The sequence below is a fragment of the Micromys minutus genome, assembly GCF_963924665.1.
Source record: "Micromys minutus genome assembly, chromosome: 1".
Taxonomy (NCBI): domain Eukaryota; kingdom Metazoa; phylum Chordata; class Mammalia; order Rodentia; family Muridae; genus Micromys; species Micromys minutus.
Genome location: NC_137969.1, coordinates 186910041 through 186931230, shown reverse-complemented (window position 1 = coordinate 186931230; position 21190 = coordinate 186910041). Strand labels below are relative to the sequence as shown.

Here is a 21190-nt window from a genome sequence, read left to right as displayed (position 1 = left end):
CTGGGCTCCACAGGCAGTTACATTCACCTGCACATAATACACACACACACACACACACACACACACACACAAAGTACACATAAAAGTCAATCTGTTTTTTAAATTTGTGTATTATTTCATAGCTTTAAGTCCAGGGTAAACATTCTGGTTTATAGTTCTAATTATTCTTGACAAGTAATAGTTTATATGAAATTAATGAAATGTAAAACTTTATATAAATATATATTTTAACAAGTTATATAATATTTTATGTGTAATAAAAGCCAAACACAATGAAAGGCTTTTTTTTCATGCAAAGAAGAAACTACTTTCTCAATTATACATACTTCTTGACATATGAGTGTTCACAAAAAGATAAAAACACAAACAAAAAAAGTTTCAAATAGTATATTTTTTAAAACCTATTTTTAATGTGTGTGAGTGTTTTGCCTACATGTATATCTGTGCACCACGTGCATGCCTGGTGCTTGTGGTAGAAGCCAGAAGGACTGCCTAGAACTGGAATTACAGATGGTTGACAGGTGCCCTGGAAGTAATGGGACACAAACCCAGTGTCCTCTGGAAGAGCAACTCGAGCTCTTAACCACTAAGCCATCTCTCCAGGCCTGGAAGGTTCTTTAAATAACTGTGGCGGAAGTAAATCACTTCAACCACTGAGAAGCCACTGTGGACAGTGGTGTAACAACCTATTCATAAGGCATCTGTAAAGTTGTAGACATTTTGTAGAATCCCAGAAACTTTGTGTCTATATGGTTATCAATTAAAAGTTAATAAAATTATAAAATTAAAGTGTGGGTCATGAAAGAAAGAGAGAAAGGAAGGAAGGAAGAAGACAACAGATTTTAGACCCCCCAGTTTCCTTTTGTTGAATTTAATACTGCTTTACATAAAAATAAAATTTTAAGGGGTATCAATAGAAATTTTGATTTGTGGTTCACTTGAATTGCAAAGAGCTAACCTAGTAGAATTAAGGGATTCAACTGTGTTGGCAGCAAACTGCTTATTAAAATGGAGTGCTAAGCACTGTAGCAGATGAGAAAGAACAAAAGAACTGTAGGCCTTATATTGTTCATCCTACTGCTAAAAAGCAAAGCACTCCAAAACATTAAAGAAAACCCACTGGCCCACAATTCAGCCATCGCCGGTGCACTGCCCTAGCCAAGTGATTCAGATGGCTTCAGAAGGAACGGCCCATCCTGCAGGCTTCCATCAAGTCCCAGTTTGCAATTCTATCTGCTGAAGATCAGTTGGCCAAGCCAAGAAAAAGTGTGGGGGAGACACACAGAGCCTGTGTACCAAAGAACATGAATCAGAGGGATCAGGGCAATGGGAAGGATGGTAACATGACAACCTACCTACCAGCACTGTGCTCTCTGGACCTGATGAATCATAGCCCTCCCACCTGCAACACTTCCAAAGAATCCCCAAGTCTGAGTCTTTGTCAGAGGAGCAAAGTTCTTCTCCTGCAATATGCATCAGGGTAAAGGAAGAGTAAAGATTCCAGGACATGGCTTGGGTTCGATTCATTTAGCAGCTGAGACTCGTGACATAAAAACACAATGGCTTAAGAAAGAAGCAATGGAAGAAACAAAAGTCATTTGTTCACAAAATCCAGCACTGTACATATGTAGGCCTCCTATGCAAAGAAAGTTCCCCTTCCCGGAATGACTCCACCACACATAGCTTCTGGCTTGCCCCTGGGCTTTTGACTAGGTGAGCACATCCTTTTTAAAAAGAAATGGTTGTGTCATAGTATGTTGGAGACCATGGGTTTTTTATTAAAATCCACTGTTCTTTTAATACAAGCTAATTTAACTCCCTTAAAACTTCATAGATTTCCTATTAATTGGGGTTCATGACAGTCAGTTCAAAACTATATCAATTTTTCAAAACAGACCTCTCTCTCTTTTGGAAGCACCAGGTGGTGATGACCCATGGCCCTGAGAGTGTTAGACTCTCTGCATCTAACTAAAAGATTTATGAAGCACCGCCTCACTCTTTTTGAGATCCTAAAGCATTTTCCAGCCTGGGTGTTAAATTTACCCCAAACCCTTTCTTACTCTGAGAAGCTTTTGCCCACTTAGAAACTAGAAACGTGTGCTCTTTGGTCGGTGGTTTAGCCCCTGGGATGGACAGCCCATGGCTCCAGCCACATCCTCCAGCAGAGGATGGCCTTGTCTGGCATCAATGGGAGGAGATGCATTAGGTCCTGTGAAGGCTGAATCCCCCCAGAGTAGGGGAATGCCAAGATGGAGGGGCAAGAGTGGATGGGTGGGAAAGGGGGGAACACCCTCACAGAAGCAGGGGTAGGATGGATAGAATAAGGGGGTTCTGAAGGGAAAACTGGGAAAGGGGATAATATTGGAAATGAAAATAAATAAAATAATCCAATTAAAAAAAAAAAAAAACTAGAACCAGGGTTTGATATTCTAACTCATAAAGTCTTGGGTGCTCTGTGCTTTCTTTAATTTGAAATTGATTTCTCTGATTGCACACCTTGGACAAAAATGCAGAAAAGAAACTGACAGTTTCAACTCTCGTTCCAAAAATCCTCTCAGCCCAATCTGCAGGCTTTTTAGGTATATACATCTCAAAGTTCCTGAAAATAAAAGTTCAAAACATTCACAAAACATGAACAAGGAGGACCTGCATTCCTGGTTTCCACTTGCCTGCCAATAAACAAACTCTTCCAAAACTCTCCCCACTTTCCCCAACTCAAAAAGCAGAGTTACAGAACCCTAGAACTAGCATTGCCTATTTCTGGTTTTTGACAGAGCCTCACTAATAGCAGCAGGCTTGGCTCAGTTATCTTATTGCTTTGTAACAAATCACTGAAAAACTGTGTCCTACAAGGACAGCCAAGTTACTATCCACAGTTCTGCATCTGGGGCCCTGCTTGACGGAGAGATCCCATATGGGCATCTCTGGAGGTCACTCACTTGGCTGGGATCCACTGAGGGCAAGCTGTCCTCATGGACACATCAGGCCCTGAGGTTTGCTGGCCAGGATCTCAATAGTGTTCCAGTACCTTCCAGTGTGACAGCCTTAGGTTCTTACACAATTTTAGATCAGAATACTCACCAGGCTTCTACTTGAGTTAATACCTGGTGATGTCTCATTGGTCAAAGCAAAGCACACAGCATTTAAAATGGTGGGGTATTAGAGGAAAAAGCACTATGCAAATCAAAGAGAGAAGCCTGAGTCACTGAGAAGCCATTGCTGTAGAAATCAGCATAACTCCCATTCTAAGGCTGTTCCCTCAAATGGCACGTGTGGTCATGTTTCTTGCACACCACTTGACAATGACATGACTCAGTGTGGTAAGAGCACTTATCTAGAATATGTGGAGCCCTAGGTTCAATCCTAGCAACACACACACACACACACACACACAAAAGAAAAGAAAGTTACAGTAATGACAGTCTTTATAAAACAAAGAATATTTACTTGCAAAAACAAAAGATAACTATTATAAACAAATATTATACACTGTATAAAATGTTCACTTTGGGGGCTGGAGAGATGGCTCAGTGATTAAAAGCACTGGCTGCTTCTCCAGAGGTCTTGAGTTCACTTCCCAGCAACCAAATAGTGGCTCACAACCACCTATATGGAATCTGATGCTCTCTTCTGGTGTGTCTAAAGACAGCTACAGTGTACACATATACAATAAATAAGTAAATAAATAAAAACTGTTAATGTTCACTTTTAAAACAAAATGAACAGAAAATAAAAAACAAGATAAAAGAAAAAAATAACATTCTTAAAGTAGTGAGAAAATTTTCAAAGGACATATTTATAAATTGATACAAGTATATGAGAGAATACAGTTATGCTAAAATTGGCACAAGGGTGTAATGCATAAAAGAATGGGGTAGGAGCTGAAGAAATGGCTCAGTGGTTCACAGTAGTTGTTGCTCTTGTTGAGGACTCAAGATTGCTTCCTAGCATCCACACAGTGACTCTTAACCATCAGTTCAGTTCTAGATGATCCAGTGCCCTCTTCTGCTCCAAATACATACACAGAAAATAAAATCAACAAATATAAACATACTTTTTAAAAGAAGGTGAAAAGGATATATCCTAGAAGGTCCAAGAGGAAGAAGTTAAATATTAACAAAAACAATTAGAATCTGTTGTGCAAAGGCAGCTAAGTCTAGCAAAACTCTTAACAATTTGCATTCATTCACACTTGGAGCTGTCCAGAAAATAAAAAATTCTTAACCATTAGTATTTATAAAAATTGTCATAATATACAAAAGTATATCAGAAAATGATAATAATTTCATGGGTCTTGGATGGGACTCATGAATCCTCATGAATCATAATTAATAAATATGCAAGGTGATATTACCAGAAAAAGGCCCAAGGATCACAATGGCTACGAAGGGAAACTTTTAGATCAAGAACAGACAATGGGCCTCCAGATCTTTAACACTACCCTTACTGCCTTAATCTCTGTGACAGGTCCACACTTAAAATTTTATGATCAAAGGCAAATATGATACAGCTCAATTTAAGCTTCTTCATTCTATCAGGCCTCCCTCCAGCAGGAAGGCAGCATTTTTCAAGCCGTAGGTCATGCCCAGTGAGTGAGTCATAGAATCAATTTAACGGGTTGCAAACATAACTGAAAATATCAGAGGGCACTGAACATAATTGAAGGTAATTATCTTTTAAGTATTGTTACATGACACTTTTGTTTCAGTTGTGCATAGGTGTGTATATTATGGAAGATAATGCTTAGTATGAGTCATGGGCAAAAAGGGCTGAACATCTCAGCCATAAAGGACATGATAAGTTCATCGTGGAGCAAAGAAAGTTTTCAGGATAGTGAAGAAACACCCTCAAAGGCTAAGAAAAAATGATTAATGAATATTTAGCATATTTTTGTAGTTTAATTATTCAAACACATTAATGCTTCAAAGAACAAATTTAATATGCATTTATTCAGTATCCTGGTAAATGGAAAGATGAGAAGAAAAGTCTTTTCTTTGAGAAACTTACAAAGTACAGTTAGTAATAATCTATGAAATAACTAGAGAATAACAGAAAGGAATTTCTAATCATGGGTGAACGACAGATAATTATAATTTCAGGTGAGTTTTAAAAGGACCATGAAAAAAAGCAAAGAAAGCATTGAGTTCTGATATCTATCAAATTTGGCTAACTGCTTTTTGAAGAGAACCCCAAAATCTCAGTGCTAACACAGCAATGAGTTTATCCCATAGTCAAGCAGAAACCTATGAGCCTCTGTGGCCTTGGTCACCCCACATGCTTGTCTGCTGTACTATAATTAAACGGAGGTCTAGACTAAAATCACACCACACCACTTCTCTAGTCTATGGTGGTATGGACCCCATAAGCATTCGATAGAAACTCCATTTTGAATCCTGAATTTTGATCTTTTCCTGAGCGAGTGATCCACGGTATGATACTTTCTACAAACTGGGTGGTTGCTGGGAGCGGCAGCTCCAGTCAGCAGGATGGATCAGAATCTAAGAAGATACCGGAATTTTTCCCCACACAGGAAAGAGTGTTCTTTCCAGAACTATCAGACTTCAGACAGGAAAAGCTAAGGCCAAAGTACGCCTTTCATGTGTAAGCTTAGCCAGAGCCGCAGAGACAGAATTCCTGTGTTGTCATCACTCTGAAGGCAACCAGGCAACTAGAGACCACTCCTCAGGTTAGCAGATTAGCAGGTCTTTACCTGTTCACCTGCTCATCTTTGTCCTGCCACAAGACCCCAGGGCAAGCTGGACACCTACTGTCTCCTGTCTCTGCTTTCTGCCCACTCCGGTGTCTTTCCACTGAGGCCTGGTGTGGGGCCTCACCTCTCACTTCCAGGCACGGAAATACAACCTTTTTTGGCTACTAACAGAACACAAACATCTGCAGCATCCAGAGAACTGAAAGAACACCCAGAAGATAATGAACACAGTGTCACAGAATCTCAATGGGCCACAGAAGAAACCGCTGACTCCCAGCCAGGTTTTATTGGTCGGAGTCCAGTCATGTGACTGCTATGTGTTCTCTAAGAAGGCACGCCCATTTTTATTACCAATGATATGAGACAATAACACAGGACTGCTAGGGAAGGCAATAGTATCTATAGCCTTAGGCCAAAACAGGATTTACACTCCCTAGTGTTCCCTCTCTAAAATAAAAAATGCCCAAACATCACTCGGTAAAGAGATACAGGAAGAAGGCAAGTGTGAAGGAACACAGACTTAGATGCTAGGAGGACCCGAACTGAGAAAAAAACCACAGTGACATCCCTGGGGGGGGTTGTTGCTGTTTGCACATTGGCAAGATGAAGCAATAGAAAATCCTGTGTCCAGATCCACTGGGGGGTTGGGGGGGTTGTCTACTAAAGGTAAAGGGGGAAGACAAACAGAATGGATGTCATTTAGATAGTCAGCATCTTAATCTAGTCAAACTAACCCCACTTTCAAATCTACAGGGTCAACAGAGCTCAGCAATAAGGGATGCCAAGCTGGCCCTTCGGGGAAGCAAGATAAAGAGATGAGCTCTAACTAGTCAGCAGACCTTCTTCTGGGCGGGGAGAGACTGCCCAGCAGGGCTCACTGACTAGGTACTTGCTAGCTTTTTTTAACTGAGTATTAATTCATTCATTCATTCATTATTTTTAATTAATTAACTCTACTACAAGGTACACGCATCAGGAAAGTATATACAAGTACTAAATGTGAAAGGGACATTATTTTTGCAACTACCATCACAGTGTTCAATAACATGAACAATAGCAATGATTGTGCATACGTATGCTCACAGGCCTCCCCTCCCCCCACACACACACAGCGAGATAGTAAGAACGGGTGTGTCTGGGTAGAACACATGGAAGTATCTATACTACAATGTATAAATTTTTCAATTCAATAATTTTTTCCAGATAAGTGGGGAGAGGATGTTTCATTATGAGCCCAAGCTGACCTCAAACCCTCAATCCTCCTGTCTTATCCTCCTCAGTATTGGGATAATGAACATGTGCTACCATACTCAGCTTAGTAGACTTTCTAAAGGTCATATTAAATTTTGTGTTAAAAAAAAAAAAAAGCCATAACTCTAGATGTACAAAATAGAAGCATTGCTATTCTTTCATTCAAAAAAGTGGGGGGAGCTAAATCCACGAAGGAAGATTACAGAGTTATCACTAGCCAACTGCTCCAGAATCATGTGTCTATTGATATAAATATAAACTACTTAAATCCTCTCTTAATGACAGAGTTGTTATGTAGTTACAGAACTACATAAAACCCAGTAACATCTTAACTTCAGGTAGAATTTCTGTACCAAACGTAATCTGTGAGGGAAGCAAACAAGGCAACACCCCTAAAATAGCCCAGCATTAAACCCTGACTTCTTTAGATATCAGCCTCAGACAGGGCATAAGGAGTGGGGTCTGCACAGGAGAACTGTGCTGGGTGCTTCCCGCCATCTCAAATTGAATTGAAGTGCAAATTCAGCCAGAAGTCCCAAACACCACCAGAAGTGCTGGCATATAAATCATGGTACATCTCTTTCCTCCAGAGTCTGTATCCAGCCTCTAGGAATATCAGAAAAGTTATGAATAAAACCACAACGACTACTGAGTCTTATTAAGCCCTCTGTATGTTTAAAATTTTTTAGGTAGAGCTTTGAAGGAAAAAAAGACCTCTTTGCTTACTTTTTTGACAGAATTTGCTATTTGAGCTCAGCAGGAAGTGGGATAATGACCACAGAGCTAGCTAGGAGCCCAAGAGGTTTATCACAAGCCTCAGACATAGGGAGCTGAAATCCAAGACAATTTCAAACCCATGAGCGTGCATTATTGATGTATTAACTCTATTTCCCTCATATTCTGAAGTTTGTAAATGCATTTTACATAAATATCTCTCTGAAGTCTGAACTGGAGAGACAGCCGAATGCAATGATGACTTCAACTGTTCTTTCCTGTGCAATGCAAAACAGGAAAAAGGGATGGGTGCTAAATAAAAATTGTGTGGCAATTATAGCAAAAATAAGATGATAGTACTCAAAATGACTTTAGTCCCTTACTTTATAAAGCCTTAAATCTTAATTTTAAATGTGGGAAACACACACCTTCTATCACAGCCAATGACCCTGCTGTAGGCATTCTCACTCAAATAAAACCTAAAACTTTGGTGTGAGGTCATTAAACTATTCCCCTGGCACCTTTTTGCTCTAAAAGCCTTGGGAAGTCATTGAAGTTCTAATTTGAATAATTGCATTCCACCTACCTAAATTTCCTCTGTAGTTTCAACTATATGCAATATCGGTCCTCATTTCCTGAATTAAATTAATGTTATGTAATATGGTGCTTCTATAAAGGAAAAAAAGTGCATCTACTTTCATAGGTAACCTTTCAACAAGCAGGAGAAGTGATTCATGTGCACTACGGGAAATAACAGGTCAGCATGAATAGTCATTAGCCAGTAATTTGTACCCACGATCATTATGTGCTAAGCATTGCTAAGGGGATGTCTTATCCAAATGACTGTATCTATAGAACTGTATAGGAAAAAAAAATTAGTATGTCCTAAACTAAACACTGTTTTCCATTGGACCAACCATTGTATCCTTAAACTTATAGTTCCATATATGACTTATTTTCACCTAACCAGACTCTCACCCTGTTTGATAATCCTTTTCCCTCTATTCAGATGGTTATGAGTTATAAATAAATAACACTAGAAACCCTAAGATAAGAAAGGAACCACTAAGGAATGTTTTTAAAGTAGATAATTATTTCTCAAAGATGAAATCCTAAAAATAAGTTTCCCTCCAGCACTGCAGTCAGTAAGAGTTTGTGAGAGACCTAAAGAGTTCTTAAAACAAAATTTACTTTACCGAGTGAACATTTGGGATTGCCATAACACTATCTCAGAAAGTCAAAAGAGTAAGAGTACAAATCTCTTTAATTAGATTTTATGTTCCAGCCTCAGGGTTTTCTTAAACAATGGTATCTACAAGTTACAAAGTGACTTAAAAAACAGGCCACAGGCCATACTAAGGTGGTAACAGAATTGGTCTTGAGGTATCTGGAAAACTAAAGTTATCTAAAACAGAGGAGATATTCCAGCTTCCATTCTTTCACAAATTTGTCAGTCTTGGTCTATGAAAATATGAGGATCATTTCTGGGTAGGCTCAAAGAAAAATAAGTTTTTTAATAACATTTATCTTTAGAGTACCAGTGGCTATAGAAGATACTTAGTTGCAAAAGTATCTTTTATTCACCAGACGTAATTGTCCTCTAGGAGGCTTAATGCTGAATAAGCTCACCCTTTCTAGCTCTCTCTGAACTTTGGCTGGCTGGATTCAAGTCAACTACTCTAGATTAAACTCTCCAAGCTGACTGATTCAATCTGGCTTCTCTCTGCTTCTCACTGAATTGCTCTGCTTGGCCTCAAACTCACTCTGGTAATTTGTTCTAATCTTCTGGCTCCTTCTTTCTCTGGCTTCAGCTGTCTCTGCTGATCTGCACTGAACTGTGTGAACACACAAAGAAACTCAACTTCCTTGTGCTAACTTCCAGACTGACAACTCAACTCTCTCTCCCTTGCTGCTCTTAAACAGCTTTTCTCCTATGAGTTGGGTGTATACTATCTCTCACTCATTCTGCCAGATCTTACTGATTCATCACTTTGTCTACCCCTAATTAGATACCATTGTATAGGATTAAAGGTGTTTACTAAGGGCATGAATGTATTCCAGCCAGGGGGGTTAGAGGTATGTGACTTATGTGCATTCCAGCTGGATCACATAGACCTAGGTTGGATGGGATCCACTGCCAGAGCAACCATATTGCTCAATTAAAATTTCTACATACTTTGTAATTCACAATATTCCCTTCTTTTTTAGCTTCCTGAGAGTAAAAAAATTGCTTCCACTGGTTGACTTTGGGTTTGGCAATGTGACTTGGCTTTAAACAATAGAATCTGCTGGGAAGAAAGATAGATGGCTCAACAGTTAAAAGAACTGGCCAATCTTCAAAAATATCCAGATTTGAGTTCAAACACATATAACAGTTCACAACTGTCTGTAACTCCAGTTCCAGGAAATCTCTTGCCTGATCTCTGGCCTCTGTGAGCACTAGGCATATATATGGTGTGTGTGTGTGTGTGTGTGTGTGTGTCTCTGTGTCTGTGTGTGTGTGTCTGTGTGTGTGTGTCTGTGTGTGTATGTGTATGTCTGTGTGTGTGTCTGTGTGTGTGTGTCTGTGTGTATGTGTATATATGTATTTATGAATCAAAGTTCTGAACCATAGCTTTTAAGATTTCTAAGTATTTCTTCTCATCCTTTCATACCTTGCTATCATCCACAAGAAGAGCAGATCCCCTATACAGCCACCACACCATGGAGGATACTGAACTATACCCACATCCCATAGTGATTACATTAAGCTCAGAGACCCATGAGAGTCAAGAACATTAGATGAGTCAGTGACATCTTGACATGGAAATACAGTAGCCAAAATAAAATGGTATAGGCCAGTGTCCTAGTTATATTTCTCTTTAGCATTCAACTTGAATGTTGTGTTTATTGTATCTTGTACTTTCTCACTGCAATTCATCTTTGAGGGAAGTCAGGCAGGAACTCAACAAGAGGCAGGAACTAAAGCAGAAACCATGAGAGTGGCTGCTTACTGACTTGCTCAACCTGCTTTCTTATAAAACTCAGAACCCCATAAACAGGAGTGGTGCTACCCACAATAGCCTAGGGCCTTCTGCATAAATCATTACAAGAAAATGCCCCCACAGACTTGCCTACAGGATAATCCATTGGAGGCATTTTCTCAGTTGAAGTTTCTTCTTCCCAGATGACCATAACATAAATAAAAATGACTAAAAACAAAACAGAATGACCAGTGAGATAGCTCAACAGGTAAAGGTACTTACTTCCAAGCCTGATAACCTGAGCTTAAGTCCAAAGACACACATGGTGAATAAGGACAATCAATTCTACTATGTTGTCCTCAGACCTCTACAAGTACACTGTATCATGTGTATACTAGTACATGTACATGCACACAGACACACATGTGCACACAGACATGCATAAAATAAGATAAAAGTAATTTTAGATAAATAAAAATAATTAAACAAAAAAAGCTTAAGGAATGATTTTCAGATAACCCTCTAATCCAAATTAAAATTTCCACATTGATGTGCAAAATCAACAACTTCTAATTACTGAATATATAAATACTGACAAAATATCTTACTGACAAATGAACGCCTTCTACTGCAGATATATCTATCCATCATGCTATGTCAGTAAGTCTTGAACTTCCTTTACTAAAGCAAAAGCATCACAAAGGCAGAATCTGTGTCTGGTTCATTACTGCACATTGTATCTATCACAGTCCTCTACACTTAAAAGCTATTTGACAAATGACTGTATTCGAATGCCATTACCACTGCCTTTCAATATTGTCTATATCCAAAAATATTGCCTGAGACAAAATTAATCATATACCTGACAATACAGAAATGACTAAATATTATAATTCTCCTGCTTTATATATGTCATTAGATATCAGTAAATCATACATAAAAGTTTTTCAGAACAGAAATTAAAATAATGAGATTTAAAGATTAATTAATAAGCCCTTTCCAAAACAAAACAACAAAGTACCTGTCTTACAGTTTTGATTTTTTGGATTTGTTTATTATATATAAGTACACTGCAGCTGTCAGACACACCAGAAGAGGACATCAGATCTCATTACAGATAGTTGTGAGCCACCATGTGAGATTTGAACTCAAGACCTCTGGAAGAGCAGTCAGTGTTCCTAACCACTGACCCATCTCTCCAGCCCAACTTATGGTTTCTAATGCTGGGAAGAGCCACTGTGACCACTGCACCTAATTTTTAAATTTATTTATTTATTCACTTTGTCATCCAATATCAACCCTTTATTTCCTCCCAGTACCCACCCTATTTGTACTGGCTGGTTTTGTGTCAATTTGACACAAGCTGGAGTTATCACAGAGAAAGGAGCCTCAGCTGAGGAAATGTCTCCATGAAATCCAGCTTTAAGGCATTTTCTCAACTAGTGATTAAGGGGCAAGGGTCCAGCCCATTGTGGTTGGAGCCATCCCTGGGCTGATAGACCTGGGTTCTATAAGAAAGCAGGCTGAGCAAACCAGGAGAAGCAAGTCAGTAAGTGACATCCCTCCATGGCCTCTGCATCAGCTCCTGCTTCCTGACCTGCTTGAGTTCCAGTCCTGACTTCCTTTGGTGATGAACAGTGATATGGAAGTGTAAGCTGAATAAACCCCTTCCTCCCCAACTTGCTTCTTGGTCATAATGTTTGTGCAGGAATAGAAACCCTGACTAAGACACTATTAAACCTTCCCCTTCTCTTTTGAAAACGCTAACCCTCCCAACTCCTACCTCACACCCCTCATACCCCTCAACCCCAAGCCCCTCCCACCCACCTACCTCCAACCCCATCCCCATTCACATCAAGTCCCTGTAGGACTAGTCACATCCTCTCCCAATTCGGCCAAACAAGGTACTCCATTTAGGGCATGAGATCTACTGGAAGGCCGGCAACATGCTCAGGGACAGCACTTGCACACTTGTTGGGGATCCACATGAAACCAAGTGGCTCATCAGCTACATATGGACTAGATCCAGAGCATGTTCTCTCTTTGGTTAGAGATTCAGTCTCTAGGATCCCCCAATGATACAGGTTAGTTGGCTCTGTTGGTCTTCTTGTGGAGTTCCAGTCCTCTCCGAGTCCCTTAACCCTTCTCCCAACTCTTCTATAAGACTTCCCATGTTCCATCTAATGTTAGGTTGAGTCCCTGGATCTCTTTCTATTGACTGCTGGGCAGAGCCTCTCTGTTATGTTAGGCTCTTGTCTGCAAGCATAACAGAGTATCATTAATAGTGTCAGGGACTGGTTCTTACCCATGGGATGGGTCTCAATTTGGGACAGTCATTGGTTGCCCATTCCCTCAGTCTCTGCTCTGTCTTTATCCCTACACATCTTGTATGAAGGAAACATTTTGGGTCAAAGATTTTATGGGTGGGTTGCTGTCCTTATTTCTCCACTGGATCCTGCCTGGCTACAGGAAGTGGACAAGTCAGGATCCATACACCCCACTGCTAGAAGTCTCAGCTAAAGTCACCAAAACAGACCCTCTGGAGATTCCCACCATCCCAGGTCTCTGGTAAATCCTAGAGATTGTTCCCCCGACCACTGTTCTCCCCTCTCTGTCCCCTGACCTCCCTACATATGATTTTTCCCCAGCCTGTTTCGCCTGCCTATCTCATCTTCCTTCCAGCTTCCTCCTCTCATCAACCTCAAACATCTATTGTTTCTTTTCCTGAGAAAGATTCAAGCATCCCCCCTAGGGACTGCCATGCTATTTAGCTTCTTTGGGTCTGTTAATTATAACATGGTTGTACTGTATTTTATGGCTAATATCCACATATAAGTGAGTATATACACTAGGCATGTCCTTTTGGGTCAGGTTACATCACTTGGAATATTTTCTACTTCCATTTATTTGCCTGAAAAATTCCTGATGTCTTCTTTTTAATATCTTAGTATACCATTATGTGAATGAGCCACATTTTCTTTACCCAGTGAAGTCAAACAATACAATGTAAACGGGAGAGCATCTCCAATAAATGGTGCTGGTCTAAGTTGATGTCTGCAAATAGAAGAATTCAAATAGATCCATATTTATCACTCTACATAGAACTCATGTCTATGTGAATCAAAGACCTCAACATAAAAATGACGGATTCTGTTTATACATTTATTCTGTTAGTCTTTTTATGCTGGGGAATTAAGTCCATTGATATTGAGAGATATTAATGAACAATGATTGTTACTTCCTGTTATATTGATGTTGGTGGTGTTGAATATGTGTGCCTGTGTATGCTTCTGTTCAATTGGTTTTAATGTTGTGAGATTATTTATTTCTTGTGTTTTCTTATGAGTAGTTAGCATCATTGGGTTGGAGTTTTCCTTCTAGTATTCTTTGTAGGGCTGGGTTAGTGGAAAGATGTTGTTTAAATTTGGTTTTGTCATGGAACATCTTGGTTTCTCCATCTACAGTAATTGAAATTTTGCTCAGTATGATAGCCTGGCCTGAATTCTGTATTCTCTTAGCTTCTGCACAATCTCTGCCCAAGCCCTCCTAGCTTTTAGTCTCAGAAGATAAATCAGGTAAAATTATGATAGGTCTGCCTTTTACATTACTTGGTCTTTTTCTCTTGCTGCTATTAATATTCTTTCTTTTTTCTGTATATTTACTGTTTTGATCATTATTTGGTAGGAACATGTTCTTTTCTGGTCCAATATCTTTGGTGTTATGTAAACTTCTTGTACTCTTACAGGCATCTCTTTATTTAGGCTAGAAAATTTTTCTTCTATGGTTTTGTTGAAGATATTTTCTGGGCCTTTGAGCTAGGAGTCTTCTCTTTTTTCTATTCCTACTATTCTTATGTTTGGTCTTTTCATAGTGTCCATAAATATTCTAGGTGTTCTGTATCATAAGCTTTTTAGATTTTGCATTTTTTACTTCTATATTGACTTCTATCATTTCTTCTATGCCTGAAGAGATTCTCTTCCATCTCCTGTATTCTGTTGTTGATGCCTGTGTCTGTAGTTCTTATTCTCTTTCCTAGGTTTCCCATCTCCAGGATTACCTGAAGTTGTGTTCTCTTTATTGCTTCTATTTTACTTCTTAGCTCTTGGACAGTTCTATTTATATTCTCCTCATTTGTATTTTCACATATTTCTTTATATTATATATATATAAATATTTCTTTTAATGTTTCTACCTATTTGAATTTATTTTCCCATATTTCAAGGGAATTTATTTATGTCCTCTTAAAGGCTTCTATCGTCTTTATAAAATTAAATTTAAGATCCTCTTCTTGTGCTTCAGTTTCATTAAGATATGCAGGATTTGTCATAGCAGGATAGCTGGGCTCTTGTGGTGCCATGTTGTGCGAAGGTCTTGTTGTGTTCTTAACCTGCCCTTTAGGCATCTATTTTTCCCTGGTGTTGGCTAGATAATCCTGATAACAGCAGAACTTCTCTGGAAGGTGTGGGGAGCCATGAGTCAGTCAATTAACAGACTCTGCTGGCTGTGCCTCAGTCAGACCCCACTCTGCAGGCTATATCCCACTCACTCAGCAAGGATGGCAGGCAGATCTAACTAGTATGGGATTGGTCAGGCAGGGTTCTAAGCTGGTTAGTCTTGGGATCCCCCAAAGCTTTCTATGGGGAAGCAGGGTGCTTTTTAGTCCTGCAAGGCTCCTTCAGACCAAAAATGAGCCCAGAGCTAGACAATGGTACTCAGGGGACCTCACACAACTCATGTCAGCAACTCTTACAAAGAAAATCATTTAATTGGGCAGGCTTACAGTTCAGAGATTTAGTTCATTATTACCATGGTGCGAAACAGGGCACTACACAAGCAGATATTGCTGGAAAAGGAGCTGAGAATTCTACATCGGGATCCCAGGAAGCAGAAAAAGAATGAAACACTGGGCCTGGTTTGAGCAATTGAGACCTTAAAGCCCCACTCCCAGAGACACACTTTCTCCATCAAGACTACATCTACTCTAACAAGGCCACATCTCCCAAAAGTGCCACTTCCCTGTGGGCCTATGAGGCTTATTTTCATTTAAACCACCATAGTACCTTATACCAGATTTATAAAACCAGTGATTTGCACCGTATTAATTCCAAATGGCACAAACTTCTCAATGAACATTGCAATGCGCAATCAGTGGTTAGATGAGCCTCCTCAAAACTGATGCACACAAACATGCAGCAGAGACTGGTCATGTGTCAAGCCTCAAGAGAAGAAACCTGGGAAGGGGGAGCGTAACACACAGAGCTCTATCAGTCTCCAAAGTAGCACAGCTCTGTCTGCATCCCTGGCTGGTCCCCTGCCCTGACCCTTGCTATTTGCAACTTTCCCCCATCATTCCCTACCAATCACCTGACCTTTATGCCTTTGTCACTTCCTTTCTTCTCTCTTGTTGTGTTTTTCTTGTCTCTTATTTCTCTCCTCCTTTCATATTTTTAAGCTTTAATATAAGAATACCTTGGCAATACAGAGTTCCCTTTCTTCATGGAACCAACCAAAGCCTTATACCAGATAATAGCTTCAGGACTCAACAACTACAACAACAAAAATGAAACAATGAAAAATCAAGATAGTTTCTTATAGGATGTGCCAAGAATCTTATAGAGATTCCCGACAACTAGAGAAATCTAAAGGCATGATTTTATTCTAATCTTGAAAAACCTACTGAACCCCAGGATAATGACCTGTCTAGTTCGTCACAGCAGTGTCTAACAATAATGTCTTCAAATACAGTAAAGAGTTACTATTTAGTCATCAAATTTATTCATTGTAAATTTCTGCTCAAAAGGTTTTAGGTATGACTTAATGGTATCTAATGTAGCTGCAAATTAAATAAGCTGTTAACTAGAATTACTCTGAATTCAGAAGATATGGAACCAGATGTATTTTCTTGTCTTTTCACAATATCCATTCAACTTGCACCTGAAAACAGGGTCCATTCTCCTAGAAAATTTCACCTGTACATCACTCTCAATCATCACAAAATAATGTGACCTATGTGGATGCTCTGGCAAGTTGTGGTCATACATATCTTTAATTCTGGCACCTGGGAGACAGAGGCAGGCCTGGTCTACATAGTAAGTTCCAGGATTCACAGCCAGGGCCACAGAGAATCTGTCAAAAAAAAAAAAAATTGAAGAGCTTATTCTCTTACAAATCACTCAATCTGGCTATAGATAATACTGTGTAATTATCCAAAGGTAGATCATCTGATAACATTTGGTAGAACCTGAGTCAATCACAGACTTCCCCTACCCTCAGCTATTTGTAGCTAAAATTACAAGCAACAGTGGTGTTTCTCAGGTGGTGACAGAGCTGGGCATTTAAAAGCACAAGAGTGGCCAGCACTCCTGATGTCCTGTTATAGATGGCAGAAAAAGGCAATGTGAGAAAACTAAGCAAAGACATAGACAGAAGCAGAACATAGCATCAGAGAGAAGGTTGAGCACATCACTCTACTTGCCCCTGGTCCAGGTTCTCTATGACAGCTGCCATGGTCCTGCTCCTCTCATGGCTGCACATTAATCCCTCCAATGAATTTGCAGACCTAGGTAAATTCAAGCTATTTTCCTATAAGCTGTAACCAGGAGGATTTGACATTCTGTTCCAAACAAATTATAAGGTAATAACTTTGGCTTGTTAGGAGTAGACTTAAGAATAACACAAAAATTACTAATGCATCTGCAGACTCAAGTACATCTATGCATTCCTACTAACAGTGGGGAATGACATGACTTAACACTTTCTCCCTTGCCTTCCTCACTAGGAATCTCCTAAAATATCATTAGATCCAAAGTAAGGTGGCCTTGTATTGTATTTTAAAAAATCCTTCTATAGATAGTGATAGTTGTGTAGCAAAAAAGCAGTCAGGACACTGAAGAAAATCATTATTAATCTGATTTTTACTAAAAGATCCTAGGGCTCCAAAAAGGGATTTGGTAGGCTGTGGGGAAGCCAGCTTTAATATGAAATGATAAATCTGACTCAAACGCTCTACACAAAGCAAATCTACAATGTTATCCCCTGAGGACTAATTCTAAGACAAGGTTGCTAGGAATTAGAAAATAAAGAGATAAGAAAAACAAAGACCAAGCCTTCTTAAATGTATTAAGCTCTATTTGTAAACAAAGGCATATACCTATAAAACGTATGCTGCTGTATCCTTGCATTAAAACATTTTTTCCATTCAAGTCAATAGCCTGATATGCTGTGAGCTGGTGACCAGCTGTGGAAGGAACCTGGTAGACATGGTTTGAGGTCAAGATCACCTGACCAAGAGGAGAGGGGCCCTCAAGTGATGAATGCTAACCTAGCTGTCCCATTGGCTTGCCCCCCAGGTCACACCCTAACAGTCTTCTGACCTTACTTACCTCCCTGACTCTCACACGGAAGATGGAGTCTGAAATTCAACACCATAATTATGATGAAGTACATCCATCTTTATTCCCTAAAACTGGTGCCTTAAAAAAACCAAACAAATGAACAAACAAACAAAAAAAAAAAAAAAAAAAAACTGGTGCCTTAAATGGCTCTAAGAAAAACAAAAGGAGAAAACTAACAGGATTACTCTGCATAATCATAATCTCTAGAAAGTCTACATATTCACTCTATACATTTGTTTTACAGGGCTTTTCAGATTCAGCACAATGCATGAACTTAATACATGCCCATGACAACCAAGAAAATCCTGTTATAAAGTCAAGTGCTACTCAGCTGCATAAGCCCACTCACATAATAGCTTATAAATAATATTCCTTAATAAGATCTTCTCTAAGTTATTCCACAAAATGATTTGTACACAATTTCTGGAAATCTCCACTTCAAAGTTCTTCTACTATAAACTGCATTTAATACATTTAATCAAAGTGGTTGACAAGATGACTAAGCAGATAAAAGTGTTTGCTGAGCTAGCCTGGCTCAAGAATTCAAAGTGAGCCCATACTCTCTAGAATTATCTTCTGACCTCTACATATGCACTATAGCGTGTGTGTGCTTGAACACATTTGCACAATAATTAAATTGTTTTAAATGTATCTTAATCAACAAGTCAACCTACAGAGCATAATAGAATGCCTGGGATCAGTTACATAGACTTTCCTACAAACTGAAACTATGATGATGAGTAACTAAATCTTACCTAAACAAATCTTGCAACTGTACTATAATTTCATCTTTTTTGCTGGTGGTGAGTTTTTTTGTTTTTTTTTTTTTTTTGAAACAGGGTGTTTTTGTGTAGCCTGGGCTATCCTGATAATCTCTGTAGGCTCTGCTGGCCTTGAACTCACAAAGATCTACCTGCCTCTGCCTTTCTAGTGCTGGGATTAAAGACATGCACCACCACTACCCAGCTAATTTTGTCTTAAAGATCTGTTTAAATGTAGTTACAGAAAAAGATGCCACTAAGTAAATTTTCTTTAAGTCTCCATTTGTAATTCACAGAAAAATCAAAGTATACAGACTCAGAGACCTACTTGATAGTTCATTCTAATCACTCTGATATAATAGTAGTGTATCAGAAGATGAAATTTCAGTTTCGATGGTTTTTTAGAACCTTTCGTGTCATAACACAGAAATATTAAGGTGAGCTCTTATCTCTGGAGCACACAATTTCCAGGAGAGAACTGAACTCCTCACCTGCATTGATGCTCCTTCCACTCGGGCCACACAGGCCACCCGATCCAAGAAAGTGACTGCCACAGGCACTGCCACAAAGAAGCCTTTGCAAAAGGCCTTGAAGCATCTTCTCATCCAGCCTTGTGACTGTGCCATACCTGGGTGCACAAAGACAACAGGGAGAAAATTAGCCTAGAGAAAACAGATAAGCAAAGCCATCAAAACAACAGGAAAACTAAGAACTCACTGCTCATTGGTAGAGCCTGTGCTTAACATCCACCAGGGCCTCAGTTTGCTCAGCATCACAAAGGAATGGACAATTTAGCTAGAGAATAGCAACCCTGTTTCTTAGCATAGTCCAGGCCCATGCCTAAAATTATTAGGTAAGTCTGTTTTGAGTCACAAATGGGAAATGCATGGACTCAGTTATGTCTTTTCAGCTTGTCTGCTTAAGAAACTTCAGTAGAAACGTTAGAAAAAACGAACTATTCCAAAAGTAAATCCTTTTCTGTTGCTCTAACAATACAGAAGCATAATCTTATTTTCATAATAGAATTTAGTGAGACACATGTTAAGCCTTCAGAGGTATTTCAGATTCCCAGAGTGTATCCGTAACAGCAGCATCTGGCCCTGCTGGCTTTCTTCCCCAAGTTCCCTACCAGGCAACACTTCTGTTTTCCGTCCCGATACTCTCCCTCTGCCCAGCACCTTTGTCCAAGTGCACTATGAATAGCAGTGGTGATTGTGAAAAACAAGGTGTCAGACCCAGCAGAGCCAGGCCTGTTCAGACTGGCTTTCCAGTCTTGTCCTTTTCCCTTCATACTACTGTCAATGCATTTCCAGAGCACATGGCAAATTTCTATGGTACTCTGGGAATTGGCAAACAAGGTCAGGCAGATGCGGGGAACAGAATTCATAGAGTGGCAGCCTCCTGGAGAAGTTATAAATATTCTACCCACATAATGAACATCTAAACCCTCACTTCTTTTACCTGCCAAGACTTATGAGTTGGAGTTGATCTCAGAACCTGACACCCAGATCCTGCCCAGAACTGGGGACTTGGCAATAGAGAAAAGAGAAGGGAAGGGAAGGGAAGAAAAGGGGAAGAGGAAGACGAAGGGAAAAGGAAAGGGAAAGGGAGAAAAGGAAGATAAAAAAACCTATCTCTTTTCTTAGCCTGTGTAATTATTGGCTTGGCTCTGAAGACTTGAAGAAACTTGAAAAAGGCTCTGCAAAATTTGGTTAATATTAGAAACAAAAGTAGCCATCTCAAGCTATAAAATGAAAAGTACGAAGATTGCCAAATAACAAAATAAAAAGGTCCTATGACCCCAAAAAGGTGAAGGCAGCATAACTGTCTCACCACTTTTGCCCAGGAATATACCATTTCCTATCATTTAAAACCTATCATTTAAAACTGCTACTGGAAAACGGGTCCCAAGACAACAAGATAGTCTGTGACAGCTGGGGTGAAATCACTGCAGAAGCATTCAATACGAATGCCTCCTTCCTCAGGCCTGTAACCACGTGATTAACAGTCACATCTTCTAGGAATCCAGAGATTTCCCCCTCAGTGCCTCACACAATGAAAACTATTACACTAAAGGACCGAGAGATGCCATCCTGTTAGACCAAAAAGAGGCAGCCATGTAAATAAAAATGCCCCTGGATAAAAAAAAAAAGAATTACATTTGTTCACTGATATATTTAATAAGATCCATATATAAATCAGGCCCAGAAATGGAGGAAAATGAAAGAGTCACAGACAACTGATTTTTCTTTTCTTTTTTAATAATCATAAACTCCTTCAACTGAAAACTTAAAAATCATCTTGCTTCCCGGGAAACCTAAGATTTCTTGTTCTCTTGAGAGTAGATCCAGAAGGTGGGGGGGGGGGACGCAATTAGATCAAGTATTTGCTGAAAAG

General features: G+C 39.4%; 1 protein-coding gene across 1 annotated transcript in view; it reads right to left on the bottom strand.

Annotated features, from left to right (window-relative positions):
* Positions 1-21190, bottom strand: part of IMMP2L (inner mitochondrial membrane peptidase subunit 2) — a 409090-nt gene that overhangs the window by 352260 nt on the left and 35640 nt on the right. Inside the window, exons 3-4 of the mRNA XM_080912105.1 lie at positions 19285-19421; positions 16108-16184 (exon numbers count right to left, since the gene is read on the bottom strand). Coding sequence (XP_080768231.1) covers positions 16108-16184; positions 19285-19419 — 212 coding nt within the window. The 5' untranslated portion in view covers positions 19420-19421. The remainder of the gene's footprint in view (positions 1-16107; positions 16185-19284; positions 19422-21190) is intronic.